The sequence below is a fragment of the Moschus berezovskii genome, chromosome X (assembly GCF_049115385.1).
Source record: "Moschus berezovskii isolate FMDL1 chromosome X, NW_MosBer_1.0, whole genome shotgun sequence".
Classification (NCBI taxonomy): domain Eukaryota; kingdom Metazoa; phylum Chordata; class Mammalia; order Artiodactyla; family Moschidae; genus Moschus; species Moschus berezovskii.
In genome coordinates this window covers 14708223-14734625 of record NC_142488.1, presented here as the reverse complement: position 1 = coordinate 14734625, position 26403 = coordinate 14708223, and the positions used below count along the sequence as shown (strand labels likewise).

Sequence of the window (26403 nt, the reverse complement as noted above, 5' to 3'; positions counted from 1 at the left end):
GAAAACTAAGATCATGGCATCTGGTCCCATCCCTCCATGGCAAATAGATGGAGAAACAATGGAAACAGTGACAGATTTTATTTTCTTTGGCTCCAGAATCACTGGAGATGGTGACTGCAGCCATGAAATTAAAAGACGCTTGCTCCTAAGCTATGACCAACCTAGACAGCATATTGAAAAGCAGAGACATTACTTTGCCAACAAAGGTCTGTCTAATCAAAGCTACAGTTTTTCCAGTAGTCATGTATGGATGTGAGAATTGGACTATAAAGAAAACTGAGTGCCGAATAATTGATGCTTTTGAACTGTGGTGTTGGAGAAGACTCTTGAGAGTCCCTTGGACTGTAAGGAGATCAAACTAGGCAGTCCTAAATGAGATCAGTCCTTCCAATAGATTGATGCTGAAGTTGAAGCTCCAATACTTTGGCCACCTGATGTGAAGAGCTGACTCATTGGAAAAGACCCTGATGCTGGGAAAGATTGAAGGCAGGAGGAGAAGGGGACAACAGAGAATGAGATGGTTGGATGGCATCACCGACTCAATGCACATGAGTTTGAGGAAGCTCTAGGAGTTGGTGATGGACAGGGAGGCCTGACATGCAGTCCATGTGGTCGCAAGAGTCGGACACGACTCAGCGACTGAACTGAACTGAACTGACCTCTTTTACATATGGTAATGTAAGTTTCCCTATTACTCTCTCCATACATCTCATCCTCTCCAAGAGGGCGCTAAATGCCCTTGCAGTTGAAGTCTTCTCCCCACCCTCCCTAACCATAGTGGCCCATCACTGTTAGCTCGTAGTGAGCATCTGTGAGTGAATGAAGGCTGCTTAACACCCTGGCTCTTAACCCGGGGGCCCATCTCCTGGGCTACAGTGGATGAGGAGACGGTGTCCCACCCCCACGTTCTCCCTCTTGTTGCACCTGACTGCCCTGGGCGGATACTCCCTCGGTGGTGTACGTAGTGGGGATGGTCCCAGCAGGAGGAGCTCTCCCTGCCTGTGCTTTATCTCGTGCTGGGTCAGTGTCTTACCCCTGTGGGAACCAAGACAGTGGTTAGTTTCTCAAAGGATCTTCCAAACCAGGAGGCAACCCCAGCCCACTGGGGCATCTCCATCTTCACATGCAGCCTCTGCTTTGCAGCTGCCCCCAGGAGCAGGGGTGTGCTTTCCCCTGGCCCTTTCTCCACTACCTTACTACTCTAGGAAGTAGGCTTACTCCATCCTTGGTCAACTGCTTCAATCCGAACAAGATGGAAACACATCTCTGTAATTCTATTTCTGTAGTTGTTATTCGTGGAGCACAAGCTTACTGGTGTGTTTGCTTAAAACCTTAGGCTTACTTTTTGTGGCCAAACCATCATGTAGGAGGAATACTTACATATTCTTCTATTGAGGAAGACCCAAGCAGCTAAAACTAATCACCTTTTTGCTCATATCAATTTTGGAGAAATGATGCTTCTTAAGACATAGTAGATTGGGAGATATCCTAATAAATACTTGGTCCATTTGAGTACATAAAAGAACTACTATTAAAAATTTTTTTCCATAATTATTAAGGCCACTCTTATACGGATGAACTCAATATCTTTTGGTTGAATTCAGCTAATTTTCAAAGTACATTTGTATTTGTTATGTGGTTATCAATGAAGCCAGTTAGAACTGTTACTTTTCCATTGCCTTCTTTTATTCTTAGAGATCATTTTACTATGCCCAGGTAGCTTTAAAAATCACTGCTTTGCTCCTCTGTTTCTATGAATATGTGTAAATTTCTCCTCTATTTCTTTTAGTATGTTTATGTGTTTGTGTAAATCTGAGAAAGATATCTCTATGTGTGTATATATATATATATATATATATATATATATATATATATATATGCATATATACTTATAAAAAAGTTGCAAAGTACTACCGAACTCCTGTGTACCAGGGGCCCTCCACCTGGGTAGACTTCATCCTTCCATTGCTCCCAAGGATATGTGGAAATGTCTGGAGCATTTTGGTTTTCACAGTTGGATGTGCCACTGGCAAGAGTTATTTAGCTTAAAATGTTAACAGTCCTGAGGTTGAGAAGCTCTGCTCTAGACCCGTTTCCTAATGGGTTAAGTCACCATGACAGATATATGAAAATTAAGAAATCAACGTGAATTCAATATTATTAAACTATGGAATTTTTTATTTCCCTTTTTAAAACCTGTGTCCTTTTTTTTCTGTTCCCAGAGCACCCCTTTTTAGTCTGACCCATTCTGGGACACCATCTGCAGCTTGCTCTGTTTTTCATGACCTTGGCACTTTAGAAGCGATTTCCTAGTGTCTCTCACCTGCATGTGGCACATACTACCTCCAGATAGCCCCTCCAGGTGGCGTGTGGAACCGCGGCGTGTCTTGGGGGCATGCCGATCTGGAGATGCCCTGGCTTTGAGCCGGTGGAGAGGATAGATAATCAGCGCGGTGCTGAGCTCAGGAGAGCCGCACATCAGGAGGAATTTCCCCAAAATGTCAACGGCAGCGTCACCGATGCTCAAAGGTCCCAATCCCTTTCTAGTAAGTGATGCAGAGTGAAATGCCTTGTCTCAAGTCTAGCAAAGGGCGGGTAGTAAAAACTTCAGAATAAAAGCTTGATTTATTGAGTTTCAGCCCAGGACATTTGCTGTGCAACAGTAACTGTCACCATTGAACATGTTGGCTTTAGCAAGGGTAGGAACAGTTTTAATGATTCGGAAATCTTTATTTCTGAGTAGATAACAGCTTTTCCTTTTATTTGCTGAGGTGCTGTGTTTAGCCAGAGTTGCATCTGGTGGAAACTCTGAATGAGGAGTTGGAATTCATGGGCAGGGGCAGTGGAGCTTCCTGGTGATGGGGCAGGAAGCGTTTGTGGCCCCAGTGTGTGGGTGGAGTTGTGTGCATCCCTTCCCCTGCCTTGTTTCTCTTCAAAGCATGCCTCCCCACCTGTCAGTGTGCACATTCATCTATGTGTTTACCTTCTGTCTCTGCCCTCTTAGAAAACGTACTCAGTGGGATGGAGAAGGGACTTTGCTCTGTATAGCTTATCTTCCGACTCTCTGAAGGGAAATATTTTGAAATTCATGTTTGAACGGTATTTAAAATGCTTCAGATGGAAGGAATAATACAGGCAAAGTGTCCAGATGACCCCTTACTTGGTTCTGGCCTCCTCTATTATGCCAGCTTGTTACTTTGTATTTACTTAATTGATACGAATGGCTTGTGCTGCCCATAATGTGCCACTCCCCATCTTTTTCATTTGACAGGGTAGTTTTGAGTTTGTACCTTAAAAAAAAATGTAATTCTAGGTCAGTAGTTTTCAACTAGGGGTCATTTCTATCCTTCAGGGAATGTTTGCCAGTGTCTGGAGACATGTTTGATTGTTATTACTGGAGGATGTCCTGCTCATACCTAGTCCATAGAGGCCTGGTATGCTGCTAAACCTCCTGCAACCCACAGGGCGTCCACAGCATAGAATTCTTGGGCCCAAACCCAGCCGTGGAGGAAACCCTGGGCTCTTTCCTTCCTTAAATCTGTGGAATATCCGTCCCTTGGTAGCAATACCATATTGACTTAATCCCTTCCTCTTTTAGTGGACATTTAGGTTCTTCCATTTCTCTCAGCAGACTAAGGGGGCTGGCAAGAACCGCCTCACCATCTGTGTGTGTGTGTTGGGTGGGGTGTGAGTGGGTGGAAGAGTGTTCCTCCTGGCCCTACTTCGTTCAAGGAAAAGCTTCTAAATGCCGCTTCAGAAGGGCTGGACCCATTGATACCCACAGCATTGCCTGGGATTCTAATTTTCTGCATCCTTCCAAGCATTTTATATTAGTCACATTTTTGATTTTTGCCAACCTGAAGATGATAAATGAGTAGCTCCTTTTTAAAAATTGCATTGTCTGATTGTTATGTGCTGTGTTCTTAGTCATGTCCGACCTTTTGCCACTGCATGGACTGTCACCCGCCAGGCTCCTCTGTCCGTGGGGATTCTCCAGGCAAGAAATCTAGATTGGGTTGCTATGCCTTCTCCTGGGGAACTTCCCGACCCAGGAATCGAAACGGGGTCTCCTGTTAATAAGGCCCCAAACATGAGTCATTCGCACCCTAAGCATTCTACAAATTGGGGGATATGTTATTGTCTAGCACAGAGCATTTCATTTTCTTCACCTCTGTGACTTTGGAAATGGCATGTGTTGGGAGACCAGGCTTGACTGTTCCTTCCAGTAGAGGTCACTGTCCCTCAGTGATTCTCCACCAGTGTTATTCTGCACCATACCCCCACCCCACCGGCAATATCTGGCAGTGGCTGGAGACAGGTTTGATTTTCACAAAGTAGGTTATGTGCTGTCACCTTGAGGAAAGGTACCAGAGAGTGAGTGAAAGTCGCTCTGTCATGTCCAATTCTCTGGGACCCCATGGACTGTAGCCTGCCAGGCTCCTCTGTCCATGGGGATTCTCCAGGCAAGAAATCTGGAGTGGGTTGACATGACTTCCTCCAGGGGATCTTCAGGGATTGAACCCAGGTCCCCTGCATTGCAGGCGGATTCTTTACCGTCTAAGCAACCAGAGAAGCCCAGGAATACTGGAGTGGGTAGCCCATCCCTTCTCCTGGGGCTCTTCCTAGTCCAGGAATCGAACCGGGGTCTCCTGATAATAAGGCCCAATGCATGAGTCATTTGTACACCAAGTATTCTACAAGTTGGGGGATACGTTATTGTCCAGCACACACCATATCATTTTCTTCAGCTCTGCTTTTAAAAATGGCATGTGTTGGGAGACCAGGCTTGACAGTTCCTGCCAGCAGAGGTCACTGTCCCTCAGTGGTTCTCCACCAGTGTCATTCTGCACCATCCCCCCCACCCCTCCTCCCCCAGCAATATCTGGCAGTGACTGGAGACAGGTTTGATTTTCACAAAGTAGGTTATGTGCTGTCACCTAGAGGAGAGGTACCAGAGAGTGAGTGAAAGTCGCTCAGTCGTGTCTGACTCCTTGCGACTGCATGGACTGTAGCCTGCCAGGCTCCTCGGTCCATGAAATTCTCCAGGCCAGAATACTGGAGTGGGTACCTGTTCCTTTCTCCAGCAGATCTTTCAAACCCAGGAACCGAACCCAGGTCTCCCGCATTGCAGGCAGGTTCTTTACCAACTGAGCCACCAGGAAAACCCAAAGGGGAGATACCAAGGTTTCTGCTAAAACCCTATGATGCCAAGGTCTGCACCCCACAGAGAACTGTCTGCTCCCAACAGAGCCAAGGTGGAGAAAACATACTGTGGATAAAATCCTAATATTTGAATCTTTGAAAGGAAGACAATGACAATCTTCATACTAATAATGAGACTTTTTATTATTATTTAAAAGAAGAGCAACCTTTAACCTCTATAAAGGTTATAGAGGGAAAAGCACACCTTCCTGAGAAGGGTCTTCTTGGGGGAAAAGGCAGCAAGGCATGAAGGCTTGGGAATTAGCGGTGCCCCTTCAGTGTGGGCTCTGCAGGCTGGAGGGGTGGCTCGGGGGCTGGGCTGACATGCTGGCTGGGGTGGAGGGAGGTGGCTTGGCGATATATGTGACTCAGGCAGGGGTAGGGCAGGGCTCAGCTGGGTGAAAAGAACTGTGGGTGGGAGTTTCATGGGGAGGTGGTGGCCAGGCCCTGTCTCTCTGGACACAAGGGGGACATCAGGCTGCAGGAGGCCCAGGAGAGAGTGCTGGTCTGCTCCCATCTCTGCAGGGAGGCTCTGTGACTCTGCCCTGGGGGTTGGGGGTGGCAGATGGGGGGAGTAGGGGGCTGGGGGTGCTGGCCTTGGAGCAGGGTGGGCTGCGGACAGGGAAGGCACAGGCAGGGCCGGAGGTCTGATTCTCAGACGCTGTTGGACCCGCAGCAAAAGCTGCTTCTCAGAGGCCCCGGCTTGGGCACAAAGGCAGGGACCACTCCGTTCCTCCACACGGGCTGGAAGGCCGACAGCCTGGGCTCTGGGCTCTGCCTCCTTCTCTTGGTCTCAGAACAGTCAATCAAATGAGGCTCGTCGAAGCTCCTTTTTCCTTTCTGGCATTGAATGAGGGGCCTCAGTTGGGTCTCATTGGCACAGAGGTCTGGTTGCTCCGGGCTGGGCAGACACGTGTAGAAGCTGCCGGTGCGCTCAGGGAGGGTGATCTGGATGGTCACCAGGCTCCGTCTGCGGCGGGGGTGGCGGCCGTTCCACGGGCGAGTCTTCCTGAAAGTCTTGCGGTGGCGGGAAAAGCGCAGCCCCATGAAGTGGTGGAGGAGCAGCCAGTTGGGAAAGCACCTCCAGGCCTGGGACACCAAGGCCCTGCGGGTCAGACTACGGTACAAGGCGGGCGAGTTGTCCTGGAGCCGGCTGCTGCGGGCCCGGGCCTGGCGGCTGCGGGCCCGGAGCGAGCGGTGGACGGACAGGACTTGGCCTGGGTCCTGGCCCTGCGGGAGGCGGGCAGGCCAAGGCCGTGGGAGGGGCTGCGCGGCCTTGTCTGTGCCCAACCACCAGCCCAGGTACCTGCTCAGGAAGCTGCCCATGCTGCTCAGGCGGCGGGTGGGATCTTCGAGCTGCTTTGGCTTCTAGGCGTGCGAGGTCGGCAGACGTGAAGCGCAAGAGGGTCTGGCGACCGTTGGCGTTGGGCTGGCGTGTGTGGCGGTGGCACCTCGAGGTCCTCTGGACTCGGGGTCCTGCGCACGCTAGGGCTGTGCCCCCGGACGCAGGACCTCAGCGGCTGCCCCTGGCCTCTGAGCAGAGTGGTTCCTCCAAGCTTCCTGCAGGCTCTGGGTCTTGGCTCTGGGCAGATCAGCCTAGGAGTGCCTGAAATCTTTGCGCTTTATATTTGAAGGGACAAAAATGAAACAGTGTACAAGTTTTTGTATTCTGTCTTTTGACGTGAAACAGCGACTGAAAAGATAATGATTGGGCAACGTGAAGATATAGAAACAAAGAATAGCTTTTGGGCTCGGGACCTGGTAACAGTTTAGACTGTAATTCGGCTACATAGCAGAATCCCTTGACTCCCTGTTCCCTGAAAGATGTAGATTAAGGCCTGAAACACATTCCTAAATTGTTTTTACAGGAGGCTGACCCCCCAGCCCTCAGGGCTTCCTGGGTGTCTCTGGTAAAAAAAAAAAAATCTGCCTGCCAGTGCAGGAGATGCCGGAAACCCAGGTTCGATCCCTGCATTGGGAAGGTCCCCTGCAGAAGGGAATGGCAAACCCCTCCAGTATTCTTGCCTGGGAAATCCCATGGACAGAGGATCCTGGTGGGGTGCAGCCCATGGTATCCCAGAATCAGACACGACTGAATGACTGAGCTGGCAAGAGCACAACTCCCTCCAGTTGAAGAAAACTGCAGATCACAAGAACGTAGATCCTAGACTGGTTGAAATTGAAAATTAATGATGCTTGAAACTTCACCTTGATGCCACCAATTCAAGAATTGTTCATGAGGTCATCATGCCCTGCTCCTTGAACACTATGAAACTCTCCACTACCCCCTCCAGAGTGGGTCACACAATCTTGAGGGCTTTAGCCCACTGTGGCCCCCTCTGCCTGACAAGCAGTAAAAGCTACTCTTGTATACTTCACCCAAAACTTTTCTCTGTGTTTCTGTTCGGCACGGTTGAACAGAGACGAAGTTCGGCAACAAAAACATAATCTTTCCAGGTCTTGAAACCTAGAGAAAATTGACAGAAGGGCATTCTCTTTCATTATGTAAAAAAGAACACAATGCACTTGAATGCTATTTTAAGGAAAAAGTGTGAATTTCCTTCTATCTGTAGAGGCTGTGTGTTTCTTCTAGAATGGTTGCTAATGTCACTTTTGGAAATTTTATTTTTAAGGACTGGAGAAAGTCATTCAGGATTTTTTTTTAACCCTGACAATGTTGGTATAGTGTGGACTCTCCTGTGATTTTCTACCTTCATACATTTCATCCATTCCTGTATAGATTGTCTCTAATCTAAACACCAATGCCATTTCTTTCTTGTGAAAGAAGAAATGATCCAGGTATACAGGGTAGAGTGAGGCACATTTCCAGTTTACACTTGGAAGCTGGTCCCTACAAAAACAGTGTTCAAAGCCTGCTTGCAAAGATTAGAGTACTTCAGTCCAGAGGTTTGTTTCTGGGCCGACCCCAATACTGGAGTAAGAGAAGGGCAGAGACAGTGGCCAAGAGAGGCAGCAAGTAGTGGATCAACAGATTTGTCTGGTTCTGAGAGGTGGAGGGCTGAATGAGGAGGACACTGGAAAGATCTCGATGAGGAAACAGAAAAGACTTCAGTATTAGGGAAGCCAGGCAAAGTGTTGAGGAAACGGATGCTGTCAGCTAACAAGTGATGGAAGTTGCAATTCCTGCCGCCTTCCACTGAGTCATTCCTTTTGTTTTTTGGGTTTGTTTTACTCTGGGTAAATTTGTTATTTAAGAAAGATCCCCAAGCCTATGATTTTGAAATAAAGGAAATTTCCTATATTATTTTATTGTTAATTGAGACAAGTCTTCATAATAGTAGAAATGTTAATTCATAACTAAGATACTGCTTAAGATGGTCATAATACCAAAGTGGAATTACAATGCAATTTGGTATTGTTTGCTTATAATGTATTTTTTTTCTTCTCATCAACTGCAGAATTTCCCACGTCCTACTTTGCAATGTAACCCAGCGAGTGTCGTTCTGGTTTGTGGTTACCGATCCTTCAAGAAATCACACCCTTCCTGCTGTTGAGGTACAGTCAGCCATCAGGTAATCACTGTTAAGTATGCCTTCTCCTGGGAAATCAACTTGTTGATTAATTCAGCGGTTTTCATAGATTTTGAAGACTTCTCTCTCCGCTTCACAATGATTTGTTTATTAAGATGTCAGTGATTTTGCTGTGGTGGGCCAGAGGCCACCAGCATGGAGTGGGCAGAGGTTTGGGATGCTAGTTAACATCCTCCAGTGCCCAGGACAGCACTTCCCAGCAAAGAACTGTTCAACCCCAAGTGTCAGTCATGCTGTGGTTGAGAAGCTCTGCTTTACACATTAGCTAAGAAGGTTTCATTCTGTCTTCTTTTGGCAAGAACACCTTGTAAGGCACTATTGTGTGATGGTTCATCACATGCATTCTTGAGCCTGAATGCTCAGGTTTTGAATAGTCGTTTTGCCTCTTGATAGCTATTAGAATACAGACAAATGACTTCCCCTCTTTTTGCTTTCCTCTTATCATCTATAAAACAGAAATAATTATGGTACGCTCCTCTGGGAGTTGTTGAGTAGATTAAATGCAAAGCATTTCGAGGGGCAAGTCATACCTTTGACTTTTATTTAGAAGTCCAGGAAACTATTCACATTTCTTGGGTTTCTAAGGACTTACCTTCTTGAGTTAATGTACAGTCCTTACCTTTATAACGTACTTTTTGGGGGTAAAAAGGTAAAATCTTGCCTCTTATATAAATGAAAAATAAATGCTATCAAAGAATTTGGGTTTCCTTTGTGGCTCAGCTGGAAGAATGAGTTCCCCAAATAATCTCAATCCTGAGAAAGAAAGATTGAAACAAAGTTCACTCTCCTTACAAAGGGATTTACAGGTTATTGAAATGCACATTTTTCTCATTATCTAGTGAAAGAACTCATTTGCTCTTTGTTAAATGTTAGCATTTAAGGCAATATGTGTTTAATCGAATGCCAAATGTTTTTGTGCCAACAACCATCTGTTTCCCTTGCTGAAGTGAAGGCATTGCGGCTCTGTACCAGTGGAAGATGGTTTAAGAAGGTTTGAATTAAATTGTTTCTGCACTTTGCCACTAAGAATACTGCTGAGAGCCACTACTTAGGGAGTAAAAATTAGGAATATTGTATTTGTGAGAAAAGGGATTTTATTCAAGCCCTGTGATCAGGGAGGACTACGGGGAAAATGAGGGCACTGTGGTTAAACCAGGCTTCAGATACTGTGAGGAGGAGTGAGTGCTTAGGGTGAAGGTCGAGAATGGAGATGAATATGTTCACAACAAAATGTCTGTTTCAAAGGCCCCAGTAGGAAGGGCTGTTTAGTGGATGATGGATAGTAGAATGGAAATTTATGTCAGGGTATGGATAGGGCTCATCAGGAGTGTATGAAATTAAAGGAAACAATACCAGGAGGGCAGGACAGAGTGAAAAGAAAGGAGATGATACATAGAAGGCAGCTAATAGGAATTTCAAGGCTGAAGAATCTATGTCATTGGGCAAGATGATACTGGTTCCACCTAATGCTTGCTTAATATTTTCTGGTTCACAGGGCATATTCTGATGCATCTTTGGCTTTTAGTATCAACACCAGTCATTTCTGAGTTATTATTGTTATCCTTGCTTTATAAATGAGAAAACTGAGGCTCGGGGAGATTAATTGATTTTCCCAGGTCACCATGTGAGAAAAATAAAGAGTGATGATTTGAACGCAGGCACCCTGCCTTTGCATCGGTGATCCACACCTCCCCCCAACAGAGTATCCACACCTATGGAATTAGGTGAGGGATAAAAGTTCAGTTCTAAGAGGTCTATTTTTCATCTGTTTTGAGGACCTGGCTTTATTCAAGGCCAGTTTTGACTAGAAAGTATCCATGGTGATTGACGCCTCCTGGGGAGTTCAGTGGTGGATGGAGATACAGTTTGTATTGAACTAGAACTTCTGATCAGCCTGACTGCTAAGCAACAAAGTAGACAGAGTGAGAACACAGAGCAGCTTTTCGTTTTACTGTTATCTGTTGCTGGAGGGGCTCATCATTTATGGAAAGTTTTGTACTATCAAAATTAGGTTACAAAAAAAGAAATCCTTCCATCGTTTCATTAAAATTGCATTGATTGTCCTGTGCTGCAGATTACCTGGCTAGGATTCTCCTTCACATGAATAATCAGGCGTCCTGTAGATTTTCATTTGCTAAGGGTGGTCTTTCCTGACACCTTGGTACTGGTCTGCAGAGACTCTGAAGTTATTACTGTCTGGTTCAAGAAGTGCACCGTCCAGTACAGAACTCAGCAGCCTCACGTGGCTCTCAAGAACTCGAAATGTATCTAATCCAAGATTAGATATGCTCTGTCAAGTACACACTGAATTTCAAGGACTCTGCCCAGAATAAAATGTGAACAAACTTACTATTGATTACATGTTGAAATTATATTTTCTTGGATATATTGGGCAAATATATATTATATTAAAGTCAGTTTTGCCTATTACTATTTTTTTAATGCAGCTCCTAGAAAATTTGACATCACCTAGGGTTCACATATTCTGGTTTTCAGTTCTGCTCTAGAGCTTGTTGAAATCAGCTCGTCTAGTGTAAATTCAGAAAAGGCCATACAGTATCTCCAAGAAATCGCACCTGATTTGCAAATTCCAGCTAGAAATTTAGTTTTGGTCAAATAAGTTTTTGCTACCATCCCCTCCCTAACGGTTACCACCACCCAAAATGCAGATTTTCCCCAGGGAACGTAATATATTTACCTTCGTGTTTTTCTAAACTTTTGGACTCCTAAAGCACCATTTACTTTAGTCATATGGAACTACTTGCAGGTGATGAAACAAATCATACTGTATACTGGGTCTCCAATTCCTGTGCTGACTACAGGTCTGAAGTGAGTACTTTGGGTCTGAAGTATTCTACTTGCCCCTCAAAGCACAGCTCAAAACTTGTCTTCCTAGGAAACCAGCTCTAAATTCTTACTGTGATGACACCTCTGCTGTATTCCCACTGTGCCCATTTTGAGCTCTTTCGTAGAACTTTTTGTACTGCACTGTGATTGTGGAGGGACTGGTGAGCTGTTGTTCTAGACTGTAAGCTACTTGGGTATTTTATTTTTTACCATTTGTATCTCTAGCACCTAGCAGAGGATCTGGTACTTAGTAAGTTTTCAGCAACTGTTTGTTGAATTGAATGGAAAAAAAGAAAACAGATCTAATTGATGGATTTGCAGCTCCTTCTGGCTTCATGTTTTCTTTCTGTTCCTGATTTTCTTTTATTCTTATGTTTATCACCCACTTTTTACATAGTAGTTTGTGTTCTCAGGCTGTTGGTGTTTATGTCAGCCACATAAATAGAGTTCCGTCATTTTAATCTAGACGCTGCCTCTCAGGAAATAAAATGTGGTGGGCAGAGCTCAAAACTCAGGACTTCCCTTGACTTCTAGAACATTCATGACAATGGAGGGCAGTACTGCATAGACCGAAGAAGGCAATGGCAAGCCACTCCAGTACTCTTGCCTAGAAAATCCCATGGATGGAGGAGCGTGGTAGGCTGCAGTCCGTGGGGTCGCTAAGCACGACTGAGCGACTTCACTTTCACTTTTCACCTTCACACATTGGAGAAGGAAATGGCAACCCACTCCAGTGTTCTTGCCTGGAGTATCCCAGGGAAGGGGGATCCTGGTGGGCTTCCGTCTATGGGGTCACACAGAGTCGGACACGACTGAAGTGACTTAGCAGCAGCAGCAGCAGTGCATAGACAACGCCTCTCTGGCAGCTAGCACCACCACTTACCAACAGAAAACCACAGCACGATTGCCCTCATCAGACTGTCTGTTCGACCAGAAGTCTTTTGCTGGGGCGATGCTCTGTTTACAGAGGGTGGTAATCCCGGGGACACGGGGCTCTGCCTTTGGTTTCTCATGTTTCTTCTCTCTTGTTGGTTCTTAATCATCCTTGTGTTTTAGAATGAATAGAAACCGGATCAACAATGCCTTCTTTTTGAATGACCAGACTCTGGAATTTGTAAGAATCCCTTCCACTCTTGCACCACCTCCTGACCCAACTGTGCCCATCTGGATTATTATATTTGGTGTGATATTCTGCATCGTCCTTGTGGCAACCATGCTACTGATTTTATCAGGAATCCAGCAACATAGAAGGTAAGATATTTATAAAGGGAGAGATTGAAAGAGCATTTTCCTGTTCCCTCATGACTTGGAAAAATAAGGAGAGGATTTTCCCCTACCTGAAGCGAATCCTTTATATTGTAAACTGAAAAAATGGGCAGTTTTCAAAATATCACTTATGCTTTTGTTTTTGGACACATTTTGGAGTCCAGAGTGCCTTACTTAACCATGACTACTTCTATCGCCATCTTTCTTTCTTTTCTACACCATGTGAATGTTTCACACCTAGAGTTGTTTTTAACATCTGGGTTATGACTTTTTACACTGGATATACAGAGCTCTTGCCTAGAAAATCCCATGGACAGAGGAGCCTGGTAGGCTGCAGTCCATGGGGTCGCTACGAGTTGGACACGACTGAGCGACTTCACTTTCACTTTTCACTTTCACACATTGGAGAAGGAAATGGCAACCCACTCCAGTGTTCCTGCCTGGAGAATCCCAGGGACGGGGGAGCCTGGTGGGCTTCCGTCTATGGGGTCACACAGAGTCGGACACGACTGAAGTGACTTAGCAGCAGCAGCAGCATACAGAGCTTAGCAGGCTTTTTGGATAGGCAGAGTTAATCTTTGGTTTTCACCCACCTCCGAATACTACTTCTTCCACCATTGTTTTCCTACCCTCCTTGGCCTGCCTATTCCAGTACCTATAGCCACCATCTTGTACCAGATACTTTTGTGATGTCTTTACATTCCCTTCCTTTGGACGCTCTTCCCTTGAGTCCTGTGATTTTATATAGACCCATGTTCTTCACAGTGGCCTTTGAATCATCTCCCTGTATCAGAATCACCTGGAACACTTGTTGAACATGTAGGTTCCTTTGCTCTACAACAGAGCCACTAAAGTTCATTCTCTGAAGGAGATACATTCTTTTTTTTGAAACTTAGTTGATGTACAATTGAAAGAGATATGTCTTAACGAATATCCAGCTAATTCACTTTTTTGAGGGCTTCCAATTTAGCTACTTACATTTCGATTACCACTGATGGAGTTCATTTAGCTGAATTCTGGGGCACATGCAAGCTTTGCTGTCTAAATTATTGATATTACTTCCAGAGAGAATTTCTGACTGGTGAAAGAGTTACTAAGGTAGGGAGGAAACAAAACTTTCACAATGAAAGGAGAAAATAATCTTGTTTACAAGCACCTCTGATTCAGAGGGCAAGTGGAGAGAGTCCTCAGCTCTACTTTGATGCTTCTAAACCTTCCCTTCTGACACCAAGGAAGAGGAATTCTATGAAGTGGGCATCACAGGGACACACACTGGTTTTCAAAAGCGTTGGTGCCCATGTGGGGCATGCAGGTTGTGTTTGGCCAAGTTTGTGTTTGAGTCAATGTTTCTGCTGAGAATTTCCACTTTCCATATGGTTCACGCTGGTTATTAGCAGAAGGTAATCATTTTAAATTTGTGGCTTTGCAATTTTTTTTCACAAATGATCAGTGAAATGCCATGGAATGAATGCGATCTATGTCTAGTCCCTGAATTAAACTTAAGGATTAAGATCAAGTTGTAATTGCTTGATTTTCTTGCTGTTGGCATGGCATGTAATGCTGAGAGACTTGATGCAAATTATTAATTTGTTTTCTTTTGCTTTCTAGAATATTAAGATATATTCTGTTGCGGTATTTCCATGCCTGTGTTTAATAGCTTTAAGGTTTATGTTAATCCTGAAATGCTAGGATTCCGTGCTTTCCAGCAGTTGTAACCTTCATGAATTCACTTCATCCCCTTGTTTCCCAATTTCCTCACTAGTGTGCCGTGGTGTAGGTGGTGGAAGAATGGGCTTTGGAGATGGACTACTTGGATTCAAAGTATTTATTGGCTAGACTCTGCTCTTGGATGTAATGCATGAACTGTATGGCTCTCAGGAAGCACAGGCAATGAGTCAGGGAAGCCAAGCTGAAGAGAACATGGTTTGTGGTGCTGGAGTCAAGTTGGTTAAATGTTTCTTTACTATCTGTGCATAGATAACTTTGCTCGGAGGACAGCGAGGTGTATTAGAAAGAATTTGTTGGAATCAAACGTTAATAGAGTAGCATTCTCGAAGGAGCGCCTGGCACATAGCAAGTGCTCAGTAAGTGTTATCTCTTCATTTCAGTTCAGTTCAGTTCAGTTCAGTCTCTCAGTCGTGTCCGACTCTCCGCTACCCCATGAATCACAGCACGCCAGGCCTCCCTGTCCTTCACCAACTCCCGGAGTTCACTTAGTGTTATTTTATTATCCTGCTGTTGCTGGTCTTTCAGTTCATTTGTACTGGGATCAGCTATCTTCCTTCTGAGCAAACTCTCCAGTAATATAATAATTGGGCGTGCAGCATCATAATCTGTTGCTTGGGAGAAGTGACCCTGTTACTACAACCTTGCCTTCACAAATTTAGTTCATGTTCAGACCAGGAAAACAGATGGCCAAACCTCCTGTGTCAACCTGGAGAGCATCAATAATTAGCAAATAGAGACAGGACAGTCATGATAACCTTCTGAAGAGAAATTGATTTGTTAGGTTTTCCACTTGATATGGAAAAATTTGGGTTTCTCTTAGGAACAGCATTGCTTCAAAAGTGGGGAGAGGGTGCAGTTTGAAGTGGGAGGAGCTCTGATCTTTGTGATGAAAGTTTTGTCTGTTTGTCGAAAAGATAGAAGTTGCCCTCAAAAGCCTTTAGTGTTGAGGAAGACACAGATTTGTTCAAGAATGCCATCCACAGGTTAGATAGTAATGAACATAGTTTGTGTGATAGAACATCTGAAACCTAGAAGATCAGAGTGACCACGGGGTCATCTGAATCAGCCTTCTACTTCTACAGAGAAGAGTGCCAGTGTCATCTAAGACATGTGCATCTTTTAAGTTACCTTTGGGAAAATTCTCAAGTGAAGCTTTAACTCTTCTGTTGGCCATGTCAATAACAGCATTCCATTGATTGTTCAGAACCTCTGGGTGGAAAGTGTGCAGTCACTGTGGCCCAAACTAGGTGAACTCAAATACTAGCTATACCTGTTAGCTGAGTGAGGTTTGTTGCATCATCAGATTTCTCCATCTGTACGAGGGAGGTAATGTCTCACAGGGCCTCCATGAAGATTGGGTGAGAGAACTGTGTATCAAGTATAATATGTGCTAAATAAATAGTAAGTGTGATCCAAGATGAGCTTAACCCATTTCTGTGATGAAAGAATGCTGGAAAAGATTTTCCAGATATTGGCACATCCAGATATTGGCACAGTACTGCAGAAGCTTCTGCAATTCATTGGCCTATTGCTTGAGATTTTATTAGTTAACAAACACCTATTTTAAAAAGCCAGACGTCTTGTTAGGTCAGCTGTTTAGTGTCATGTGGTGAACTGGCTAATCAGCCTTCTCTCTGAAAAAACAATACCCTGATTCGTAGCATTTGCTGATTTCCTATCCACTCTGAAATTTCTGAATATTTAACAGTCTCCTCTTGCAAGCCTGAACCAGCGGTTTCAGCATGTCATCACAACTGCTGCCTCTTCGGGAAGTAAATTTGAGGAGATTGCTTCCTTTCTCTATTACCATCTAGTTGAGAATAGCAGTTTGTGAAATAAGAGGTTTGTGGAAGGAAAAGAGTTAGAAAAGTGATTTTTTTCTGTTAGAGAACGATTAGGAAGTTGGGTAGGTGGAAAGGCAAGCAAGACAAACTGCATATACTTGACACTGACGTCTGTACTAGATCTGTGTCTAGCCCCAGGCTGGAAGTGGATATGTTAGCTCTTTGGTCAACTTTATGACGATGGTGATGATGGTGGTGGTGACAGTGATGGTGGATGATGGTGATGGCTTTAATGGTGGGGATGATGTGATGATGGTAACGATGATGAAGTTGATGATGTGATGTGTGTTTTAGTTGAAAGAACTAAATACTCTTGGTTTTGGGTCCCAGTCTTAGGCCCTAGCATTTATTGGCTGAGTGACTTGATGCGGTCACATACAGAAAATGAGGATAGTATCTTCTTAAATAGTTATGCGATGGGAAGACAAAATTAGAGAATACATACAAGTGCTTTAGACACTGGGCAATGCTGTTTCAATGTAAAGAAGCATCACCATCAAAAAGCAGTTACAAACTGCTAACTCTATGCAAACTGGCATTTTGGGCTATAAAAGCAAAGTCACAGACACAGCGCAGTTTCACACTTGTATGTATATAATAGAATTGATTCATGAATCTTTTATATAAATGGACTGTTGTAATGTTGTTATCTTAGGAAGGGACCTTAAACAATGATCTGTATCCATTTCTCCAGATGCCAAGCCCAGAGAGGTAAAAATATCTTATTCCATTCCTTTATTGACCATGCGTTCTGTGATTGGAACTCTAGAATGTATTGTGGAAGAGATGTACAGAGATAACATGGGTGGCCCTTGCCTGTAAGGAGATGATAATCTTGTAGTTGTAACAAAGCCAGGCCAAGGACTCAGTACATTGAACCCTAGCTAATGGTCACAGTTGAGTAGAGTCACTAGTAAATTCACTTGATTTCCTTCTGGTTTTATTTCTCTTCCTATAAGGTCAATAGTAAAGAAAAGTGAATTTGGGTTTGCATGAATTTTTTCAGACAGGATACTGGGGCTCAGCCAATGTTTTCACATACTAAAGCTTCACATTCTTATACAGTCTCAATCAAATGAGTGAACTGTCTTGAAAATAGAAATGTAAATGAACTGAGAAATGTTAGTGCTAATAATTGTTTTACTTTGCTGATCTTAAATGTACACACTCAATAGGAATCAAATATGTATTTTGAGGAAAGTGTGGGAAGATGAAGTAAGTTCCAGGTCCACTCCTTTCACCAGTCTTGTCTGTTCTGAAAGAAAAGTTGCTCTCCATGTTTGAGTCTCTGTTCTTTCAAAAGCAGATGATAATGAAATCTGAACAGTATTACAGTAGGAATTAGATAAGATGATGTATACAAAGCAGTGTTCTTTGTAATAGACACTAATTCTTCTTGTTTTTGCTATCACATGGCAGATAAAAAGAGACCTGCCTCCACACATAGTATTAGAATGTAACGGTACTAGTATTTAAACCAGATGTCATTGATGCCAAAGCCCACCAGTCTCACGATGCTGCAATGCCCACTAAAGTTGTTCCAGCAACGCTGTAGTTTCCCCAGGGCTCTTCTACACTGATTAGATGACAGTTGCAATTCCCCAATCATTAACTCTGGCCCATTTTGAAATCATATTTGTGTGTTCTTTGTTGTTTTTCCGGATGTTCTTGGGCCTTGGCTTTTCAACCTTATCTTGTTTGAAGGGAGACAGAAATACTCTTCTGGTTTTAGCTGCCACTAGTTTATCTTGAGCAAACTCAACACCGCTTTGCCTCGTGGGCCACCCAATACAAGCAGACCTCCTTTTCTTGTGCTTCACTTTATTTCGTGTTTTTTACAAATTGAGGTTTTATGGGAGTTTTTTACAGATTGAAGTTTTATGGCAGCCCGCATCAAGCAAGTCTATCAGCACCATTTTTCCAACAGCATTTGTTCACTTTGCGTCTCTGTGTCACATTTGGTAATTCTTGCAATGTGTCGGTCATTTTCATTATTTTTGTATTTGTTATGGTGATCTGTGATCAGTGATCTTTGATGTTACTGTTGGAATTTGGGGTGTGAGCTCCATAGACCATGCCCATATAAGATGGCAAACTTAATGGTGAATATTGTGTATTCTGACTGCTCCACCAACCAGCTTTTACCCATCTCTCTCCCTCTCCTCAGGCCTTCTATTTCCTGAGACAATCAGGCTAATTAATAACCCTACAGTGGCTTCTAAGTGTTCGAGTGAAAGAAAGAGTCATGTATCTCACTTTTAATCAAAAGCTAGAACTGATTGAGTTTAGTGAGGAAAGCATGTTGAGAGCTGAGACAGGCTGAAAGCTAGGCCTCTTAGACCAATCAGTTAGCCAAGTTGTGAATGTGAGGGAAAAGCTCTTGAAGGAAATAGAAAGTGCTAATTCAGTGAATACACAAATGATAAGAAAGTGAAATAGCTTTATTGCTGATGTGGAGAAAGTTTCAGTGGTCTGGATAGGTGTAACGGAAACAGAAAATCACCATATAATAATAATAATTGATTCTGAAGAGGCTTCTCAATGGATACTATCACTGAGTAGAAGTTGATTCAGTTCAGTTCAGTTCAATCGCTCAGTCGTGTCCGACTCTTTGGGACCCCATGAATCACAGCACACCAGGCCTCCCTGTCCATCACCAACTCCCGGAGTTCACTCAAACTCATGTCCATCGAGTCGGTGATGCCATCCAGCCATCTCATCCTCTGTCGTCCCCTTCTCCTCCTGCCCCCAATCCCTCCCGGCATCAGAGTCTTTTCCAGTGAAGTTGATTAGAGAATAGGATACTCACAAGGTCTCAACGTAACACTCCTATGAGCAATGTACTGATTATACAGAGATATTTGTATTTTGTAAAGAGAGAAATTTGGTGAATATCACCAACAATGACACAAAATGACAAGTGCCTCCAGATATGATGCACTGAGAAGATACATTTTTTAAAAACAAACTTCTCTGTTCTGTGTTCCTGCCCAACTCCATCACCATTTTTTTTTTAACCTGAATCTCTCAGGGGGAACTAGTCTGACACAAATTAAAAGACATTTTGTAAAAACAGTTGCACTGCTGCTGCTGCTGCTAAGTCACTTCAGTCGTGTTCGACTCTGTGCGACCCCATGGACAGCAGCCCACAAGCTTCCCCCATCCCTGGGATTCTCCAGGCAAGAACACTGGAATGGGTTGCCATTGCCTTCTCCAATGCATGAAAGTGAAAAGTGAAAGTGAAGTCGCTCAGTCGCGTCCGACTCTTAGCGACCCCATGGACTGCAGCCCACCAGGCTCCTCCGTTCATGGGATTTTCCAGGCAAGAGTACTGGAGTGGGGTGCCATCGCCTTCTCCATCAGCACAAAATAGACACTTCACCAGTGTGCTTAGAGCTGGATGGACAGACGTGAGTGTCTGGCTATTGAGAAGGACAGATAAATGGATATATCAATGAAAGCAGATCAATGACTGGCTGGCTGGATAATAAACTAATAGATGGATGGATGTGTGGGTGGATGGATAGATGATTAAAGAGTAACTGGGTGATGAAACAAACAATTGGATGGATGAATGCTCTACACAAAGTTACTCAGACAGTAAACCAAGGCAGATTTTGAATAGGATCTACCAGAAGAAAGAGAAAAAAGAGGGAAAGAAGGAAAAGAGGAAGGGAGGAGGGAAATACACACATGTGATGTTTCTTATATTTCTTGAAGAGTTATGTTTCCAAATGCATGGAGGAAAATACTCATTTTCATACCTTAGGAATTAGAAGTGGTATAGCTTTTTGCCAGGCTTCACTGATGGTTTATTAATTTCGAATAGGTGGAGTTCATAACATTCAAGTAGCATTCCAACACCATAGATGTCACTGTAATCACTTGAAACTATTTTGCCATTGTAGATGCTACTGTCAGAGGTCAAAATGTGCCATTATAGGCCCAATGCGGGGAATGAAAGTTGGTGGGTTGTAGTCCCAGAGAGGTAAGGACAGGCTGCTGTGTTTTTACTTCCTTAGGGTGAAGATACTCCACCGTCCATTCCAAGCATCAGCGATCAACAATCAGTGCCACTTTGGGTGGGCGTACGATTTCCTGTGATGAGAAGGTCCTCCAGCCAGGTGAAATCACCTACCAGAGGACTAGAATTCTTTGGCCTCTCCTCCTGTAGACATGGGTATCTTATCACTTTCCACGTTGTCCAAAGAGCAAAGACAGCTGACATTCTGTAACCATCGAGCACATCATGTCCATTCATAGTACCCAACGCTCGTTCAGTACCTATGTTCTGAGTGCCTATCATGCATTGGAAGAGACACAGTTCTTGTCCTAAAGTGAACAGAAAGAGCTCAATAAAAAAGAAAAACTCCAAAGTTCACTCATCCTTCTCTCCCTTTTTATGGATTTTAAAAGACAAAAGTGATGGTTCAGTAGGAATGATACCCTAGTAACAAATTTATATTTATAAATTATCATAAAAAATGCCTATGCTGTGCTGTGCTTAGTCACTCCATCATGTCCAATTCTTTGTGACCCCATAGACTATAACCTGCCAGGCTCCACTGTCCATGGGGATTCTCCAGGCAAGAATACTGGAGGGGATTGCCATGCCCTCCTGCAGAAGATCTTCCCAAACCAGGGATTGAACCCAGGTCTCCCGCATTGCAGGCAGATTCTTTACCATCTGAGCCACCAGGAAAGCCCTAGGTCATGCAATTTCTCCCTATATCACTCTTCATCAGGCTTGGAGTGAGTAATACTTCTTCACAACAATAAATAGGTTTTTAACATTCAAGTTTTACCCTGAAATTTGTGTATGTAAGTATGAAACCCATATTACAAAAATCTTAATGGATGGAGCATTCTGAAATAAGTAGCAATGCAATCAATGGTAGTCTTAGAAGTAATGACTGCTAGTGTTCATTTGCCAGTTTCTTCAATTAAAAAATGTTTTTTATGGAATTAGAAGAAAAATCGCAGAGGGCAGGACACTTGTAGATCATGGCAAGAAACCTTCCCTCTCTCAGTCACAAAGGGAAAATGATCCACCAGGCATCAAAAGGAATGGGAAAGAACGAAAAAGGAAGTAGATGAATGAGGACAAGTTTCTCTTCTTTAGAAGAAGGATTTCTTCATCAAAAAGATTCTGAGCGAAATTGCTGTGGATATGTATCAAAGTGGGAGGTGTGTTCATGGCAAAGTATGCACATATTATTCTTTTGTGACTTTAGATCCAGTTGTTCAGAGTCTCGACATTGTGGCCTTCACAAACTGCAGAGTCAGTAACTCGCTGGCTGACGGACATGATAAGAAGCTCAAAGGTTATCTAACAGTAATACAGCCCTTTGTCACATTTCGCAGTATGTCCTGTAATAAACTGATTCACTGCCCGTGCATTGCTCTAAGTATAATAAAACTTATCTTTCTGGATCATTCCTATTTGATGTTCTGCTAAAAACATGAATTCTTTTTCCTGAAAAATAAAATTGAGTGTTAGTGACTTCCGCTCTTCCTGCATCGTCAGGTGGGTCAGGAAGAGGATTTAAAAATAAAAGAAAGCAACCTGTGACTAAAACACCTGAAAGTAGCTCTTAGGAGCCTTCCAGTGGCTATTTGTCATAAATCCAGACAGAAAATGGGCAAAAGAGGTAATGAAAAAAGTACAGGCATACCTCAGAGATGTAGCAGGCTTCATTAGACTGCAATAAAGTGATCCACATGACGTTTTTGGTTTCCCAGGGCATTTAAAAGCTATGTTTACATTATACTGTAGACTGTGAACTGTGCAATAGCATTATGTCTTTAAAAAAATCACTGTACATACCTTAATTTAAAAATATTTTGGAGATAAAAAATGCTAACCATCATCTGAGCCTTCAGCGAATTATAACCTTTCTATTAGAGAAGGGTCTTGCCTTAATGCCAATAGCTGCTGACTGAACAGGGTGGTAGTTGCTGAAGGCTGGGTGGCTGTGGCAATTTTTGAAAATAAGACAGCAAAGTTTTCCACATTGATTGATTCTTCCTTTCATGAAGCATTTGTCTGTAACATGCAATGCTGTTTGGTATGATTTTTACCCATAATAGAACTGCTTTCAAAATTGCAGTTAATCCTTTCAAAGCTGCGTTATCAAAGTTTATGCAATATTTTAAATTCCTGGTTGACATTTCATCATCTTCACAGCAGTTTCACCAAGAGTAGATTCCATCTCAAGAAACCACTTTTTTGGCTCATCCATAAAAAGCAATTTATTATTCTGTTAAAGTTTTGTTACAGGATTGCAACAATTCAGTCACATTCTCAGGCTCCACTTTTAATTCTAGTTCTCTTGCTTTTTCTACCACATCTGCAGCTGCTTCCTCCACTTAAACCTTGAACCCCTCCAAGTTATCCCTGACGATTGGAATCAACTTTTTCCAAACTCCTGTGAATGTTGATATTTGGACTTCTTCCCATGAATCATGAATGTTCTAAATGGAATCTAGAATGGTGACTCCTTCCCAGAAGGTTTTGCCTGACTATGCCCAGATCCACCAGAGCAATCACTGTGGCAGCTATAGCCTGATGAAGTGTATTTCTTAAATAATATGACTTGAAAGTCTAAATTACTCCTTGATCCATGGGCTGCAGAATGGACGCTGTGTTAACAGCCATAAGAACAACATTAATCTTGTTATATATCTCCATCAGAGCTCTTGGGTGACCAGGTGCATTGTCAATGGGCAGTAATACTTTGAAAGGAATCTTCCTGAGCAGTAGGCCTCAAGAGTAGGCTTAAAAATATCCAGTGAACCATGTAAAAAGATGTACCATTATGCAGGCTTTGTTCTAAGGGCCTTGGAATTTTCAGAATGATAAATGAGCACTGGCTTCAACTTTGAGTCACCAGCTAATTAGCCACTAACAAGAAAGTCAGTCTGTGCTCTGAAATTTGAAGGCAGGGACTGACTTCTCCTCTCTAGCTATGGAAGTCCTGGGTGGCATGTTCTTCCAATAAAAGGCTGTTGCATCTACACTGAAAATCTGTTGTTTAGCATAGCCACCATCATTGATTATAGTTGTCATTATTTTGTAAACAAGAGCTCTCTCGTTCTCTCTTTTCTCTGCCTTCCTTCACCATGTTCTTTAAAGCACTTTGAAAATGAACTCTCATGTAGCACTGATAGACCTTGGTCATCACTGGGGCATCTTCATCACTTCGTCACCCACTGGAGACTCACTAAGGTTCTAAGGGATTCTCATAGTGGTGGGAGTCCATTCTGGTCACCACAGCAATGTCCACCATCCCAGCCATGTGATCTACTCAGGTCTGCCTCTTTGGAGTTTCCACAGATTTCTGGGACAAGAGAATCTTTGACAGGTCTGGAAGCCTCATGCCTAACATCGTGCCTCCATAGTGCCCCAACAACCTATGATAATCCTCAGAGAAACTCTTCTGCTCTCTGGTTGCCTAGAGGTACTCACATCTCTCTTCTCCACTTTCCTCTGTGATATCCAGCACAATTGGCTCAGCGTCTTGGCCTTTCACAAAAGACAGAAAGAATCTTTAAATTCAAGGATATATTTTTCCACACCCCAGGGAAATATTAAGGGACTGGTTACCACTTGGGTTGAGATATCAGGTTTTTCAAAGGGTCTGAGAATGAGTAACTTAAAATTTTATCCTGTTAAATTGAATTTTTTGAAATGACCTGGGATTATAGCTATGAATTGTAATTAGTAAAATGTGTTCTGAGTTCCAAAAACGTGACTTACAAATGAATGCAACTATTTTGTAATGAGTAGAGGCAAGGAATGATACCTACAGTTTATAATGATTACATCCTTCTACAAGTAATGTGAGTTTGCTTCTTGATATTTCATTTCAATCTGATTATACATTTCCCTCACATTCCTTCATGCAATTTGTGTGTGTGAATGTACATATGAATATATGTGTGTATACAGACATACTCATTTGTATAAATATATATATTCTTTCGTATATATATAATCCACGGAGACTTCTGATCTTGATACCATCTTTTCACTTCATCAACTTTTTATGATCCTTGACATTTATTTGAAAATACACAATGTCACCCATTTTTCCAATCATTCTAAGGTTCCTCTTCCCTTTCCTGATCTCCATGTTGGAACAGAAGACCATGCTTTCTCTTCCTAGATCTAGATCCCAATCATTCTTTTTATGTGCATTTAGGAAGAACAAAGGACCATCTGAAATGGAAGACACTGAAGATAAGTGTGAAAACGTGATCACAATTGAAAATGGCATCCCCTGTGATCCCCTGGACATGAAAGGAGGGCATATTAACGATACTTTTGTGACAGAAGATGAGCGGCTCACCCCTCTCTGAAGGGCTACTGTTTTGCTCCCTCCGTGAAACTCAACACTTGTGTCTGTGCAGTTGCTGAACATCACAATTTATCGAGGCAAGACTATATATTTTGTTTTCATCATTCTTCTTTTGTAAGAATTTTGAATGTGCATGAAATGAAAAGGCAATGAATTATACCCATGAAGACCATTGGGATCATAAGCTGCTGACTACTCAAAATATTCTAGACTATTTCCCTGACAACACAGTGTATAAGTGTAGTCATGTGGCATTTGCAGTTATTGATTTTAAAAATATATTAGTATTTAAGCATTTCTAGTCATAAAGTCAGGCCAGCATATATATATATATATATATATATATCACACTTTTGAAGACCTAAAAAAAATTTTTTTCCAGTGGAGAATGCCTATAATATGGTATCTAAATCATTGAAAGTGGATCCTTTTAAATATCATATCACTCTGTATATGACTAGATAAGGAAGAATAACAAATAATTACTGTAAATTGGATGGATAAAAATGGGAGTGTTGAAATACAATGTGGAACTTGATCCTGTTATCATACCAACAATTGCTTATATATTTTTTCTATCAGTCTCTAAAAGGGCAGCTCTGCAGTTTGTAAAAGTACAGTCTATGCTAACTTAATAAAATACTAATCATCTCTTTTTGATTAACTAACTGACTGTTGTCTGCAATTTGTTTACACACTGTGGGACACAGTAAGTCTAATTTTTATGCTATGTTTAATTTGCTCTCCAGTCCTAGAAATAAATTACTTTTGTTGTATGTATCCCTGCTTGAAGATTGTAGTTTTTAGACTTGATTTTACCCTCAGAGTGAGAGAAAATAATAGCAAATGAAACAACTGACAAAGGATTAATCTCTAAAATATACAAGCAGCTCATACAACTCAATACCAGAAAAACAAACAACCCAATCAAAAAGTGGGCAGAAGACCTAAACAAACATTTCTCCAAAGAAGACATCCGTTCCGTTCCGTCACTCAGTCGTGTCCGACTCTTTGCGACCCCGTAGACTGTAGCCTACCAGGCTTCTCTGTCCATGGGATTCTCCAGGCAAGAATACTGGAGTGGGTTACCATTTCCTTCTCCAGGGGATCTTATACAGATGGCTAATAAACACATGAAAAGATGCTCAACATCACTCATTATTAGAGAAATGCAAATCAAAATAACAATGAGGTATCACCTCACACTGGTCAGAATGGCTATCATCAAAAAATCTATAAACAATAAATGCTGGAGAGGGTGTGGAGAAAAGGGAACCCTCTTGCACTGTTGATGGGAATGTAAATTGATACAGCCACTATGGAGAACAGTGTGGAGATTCCTTAAAAAACTAGGAATAAAACTACCATATGACCCAGGAATCCCACTACTGGGCATATACCCTGAGAAAACCAGAATTGAAAAAGACACATGTAACCCAATGTTCATTACAGCTCAATTTACAATACCTAGGACATGGAAGCAACCTAGATGTCCATTGACATATGAATGGATAAAAATGTTGTGGTACATATACACAATGGAATATTACTCAGCCATTAAAAGGAGCACATTTGAGTCAGTTCTAATGAGGTGGATGAACCTAG

At 42.8% G+C, this 26403-nt stretch overlaps 2 protein-coding genes across 2 annotated transcripts in view; one reads left to right on the top strand and one right to left on the bottom strand.

The window, feature by feature from the left end:
• CLTRN (collectrin, amino acid transport regulator) overlaps positions 1-25586 on the top strand; it is a 51755-nt gene extending 26169 nt beyond the window's left edge. The window contains exons 5-7 of the mRNA XM_088834015.1: positions 8622-8735; positions 12657-12851; positions 24643-25586. Coding sequence (XP_088690141.1) covers positions 8622-8735; positions 12657-12851; positions 24643-24799 — 466 coding nt within the window. The 3' untranslated portion in view covers positions 24800-25586. The remainder of the gene's footprint in view (positions 1-8621; positions 8736-12656; positions 12852-24642) is intronic.
• On the bottom strand, positions 5857-7932 carry POM121L12 (POM121 transmembrane nucleoporin like 12). Its single transcript, XM_088833969.1, has 3 exons — positions 7922-7932; positions 6654-6822; positions 5857-6570 (listed from the first exon to the last, which is right to left on the bottom strand). Exons 1-3 carry the CDS (start codon positions 7930-7932, stop codon positions 5857-5859), a joined length of 894 nt encoding a protein of 297 aa, XP_088690095.1.
• Positions 25587-26403: the final 817 nt, after the last annotated feature.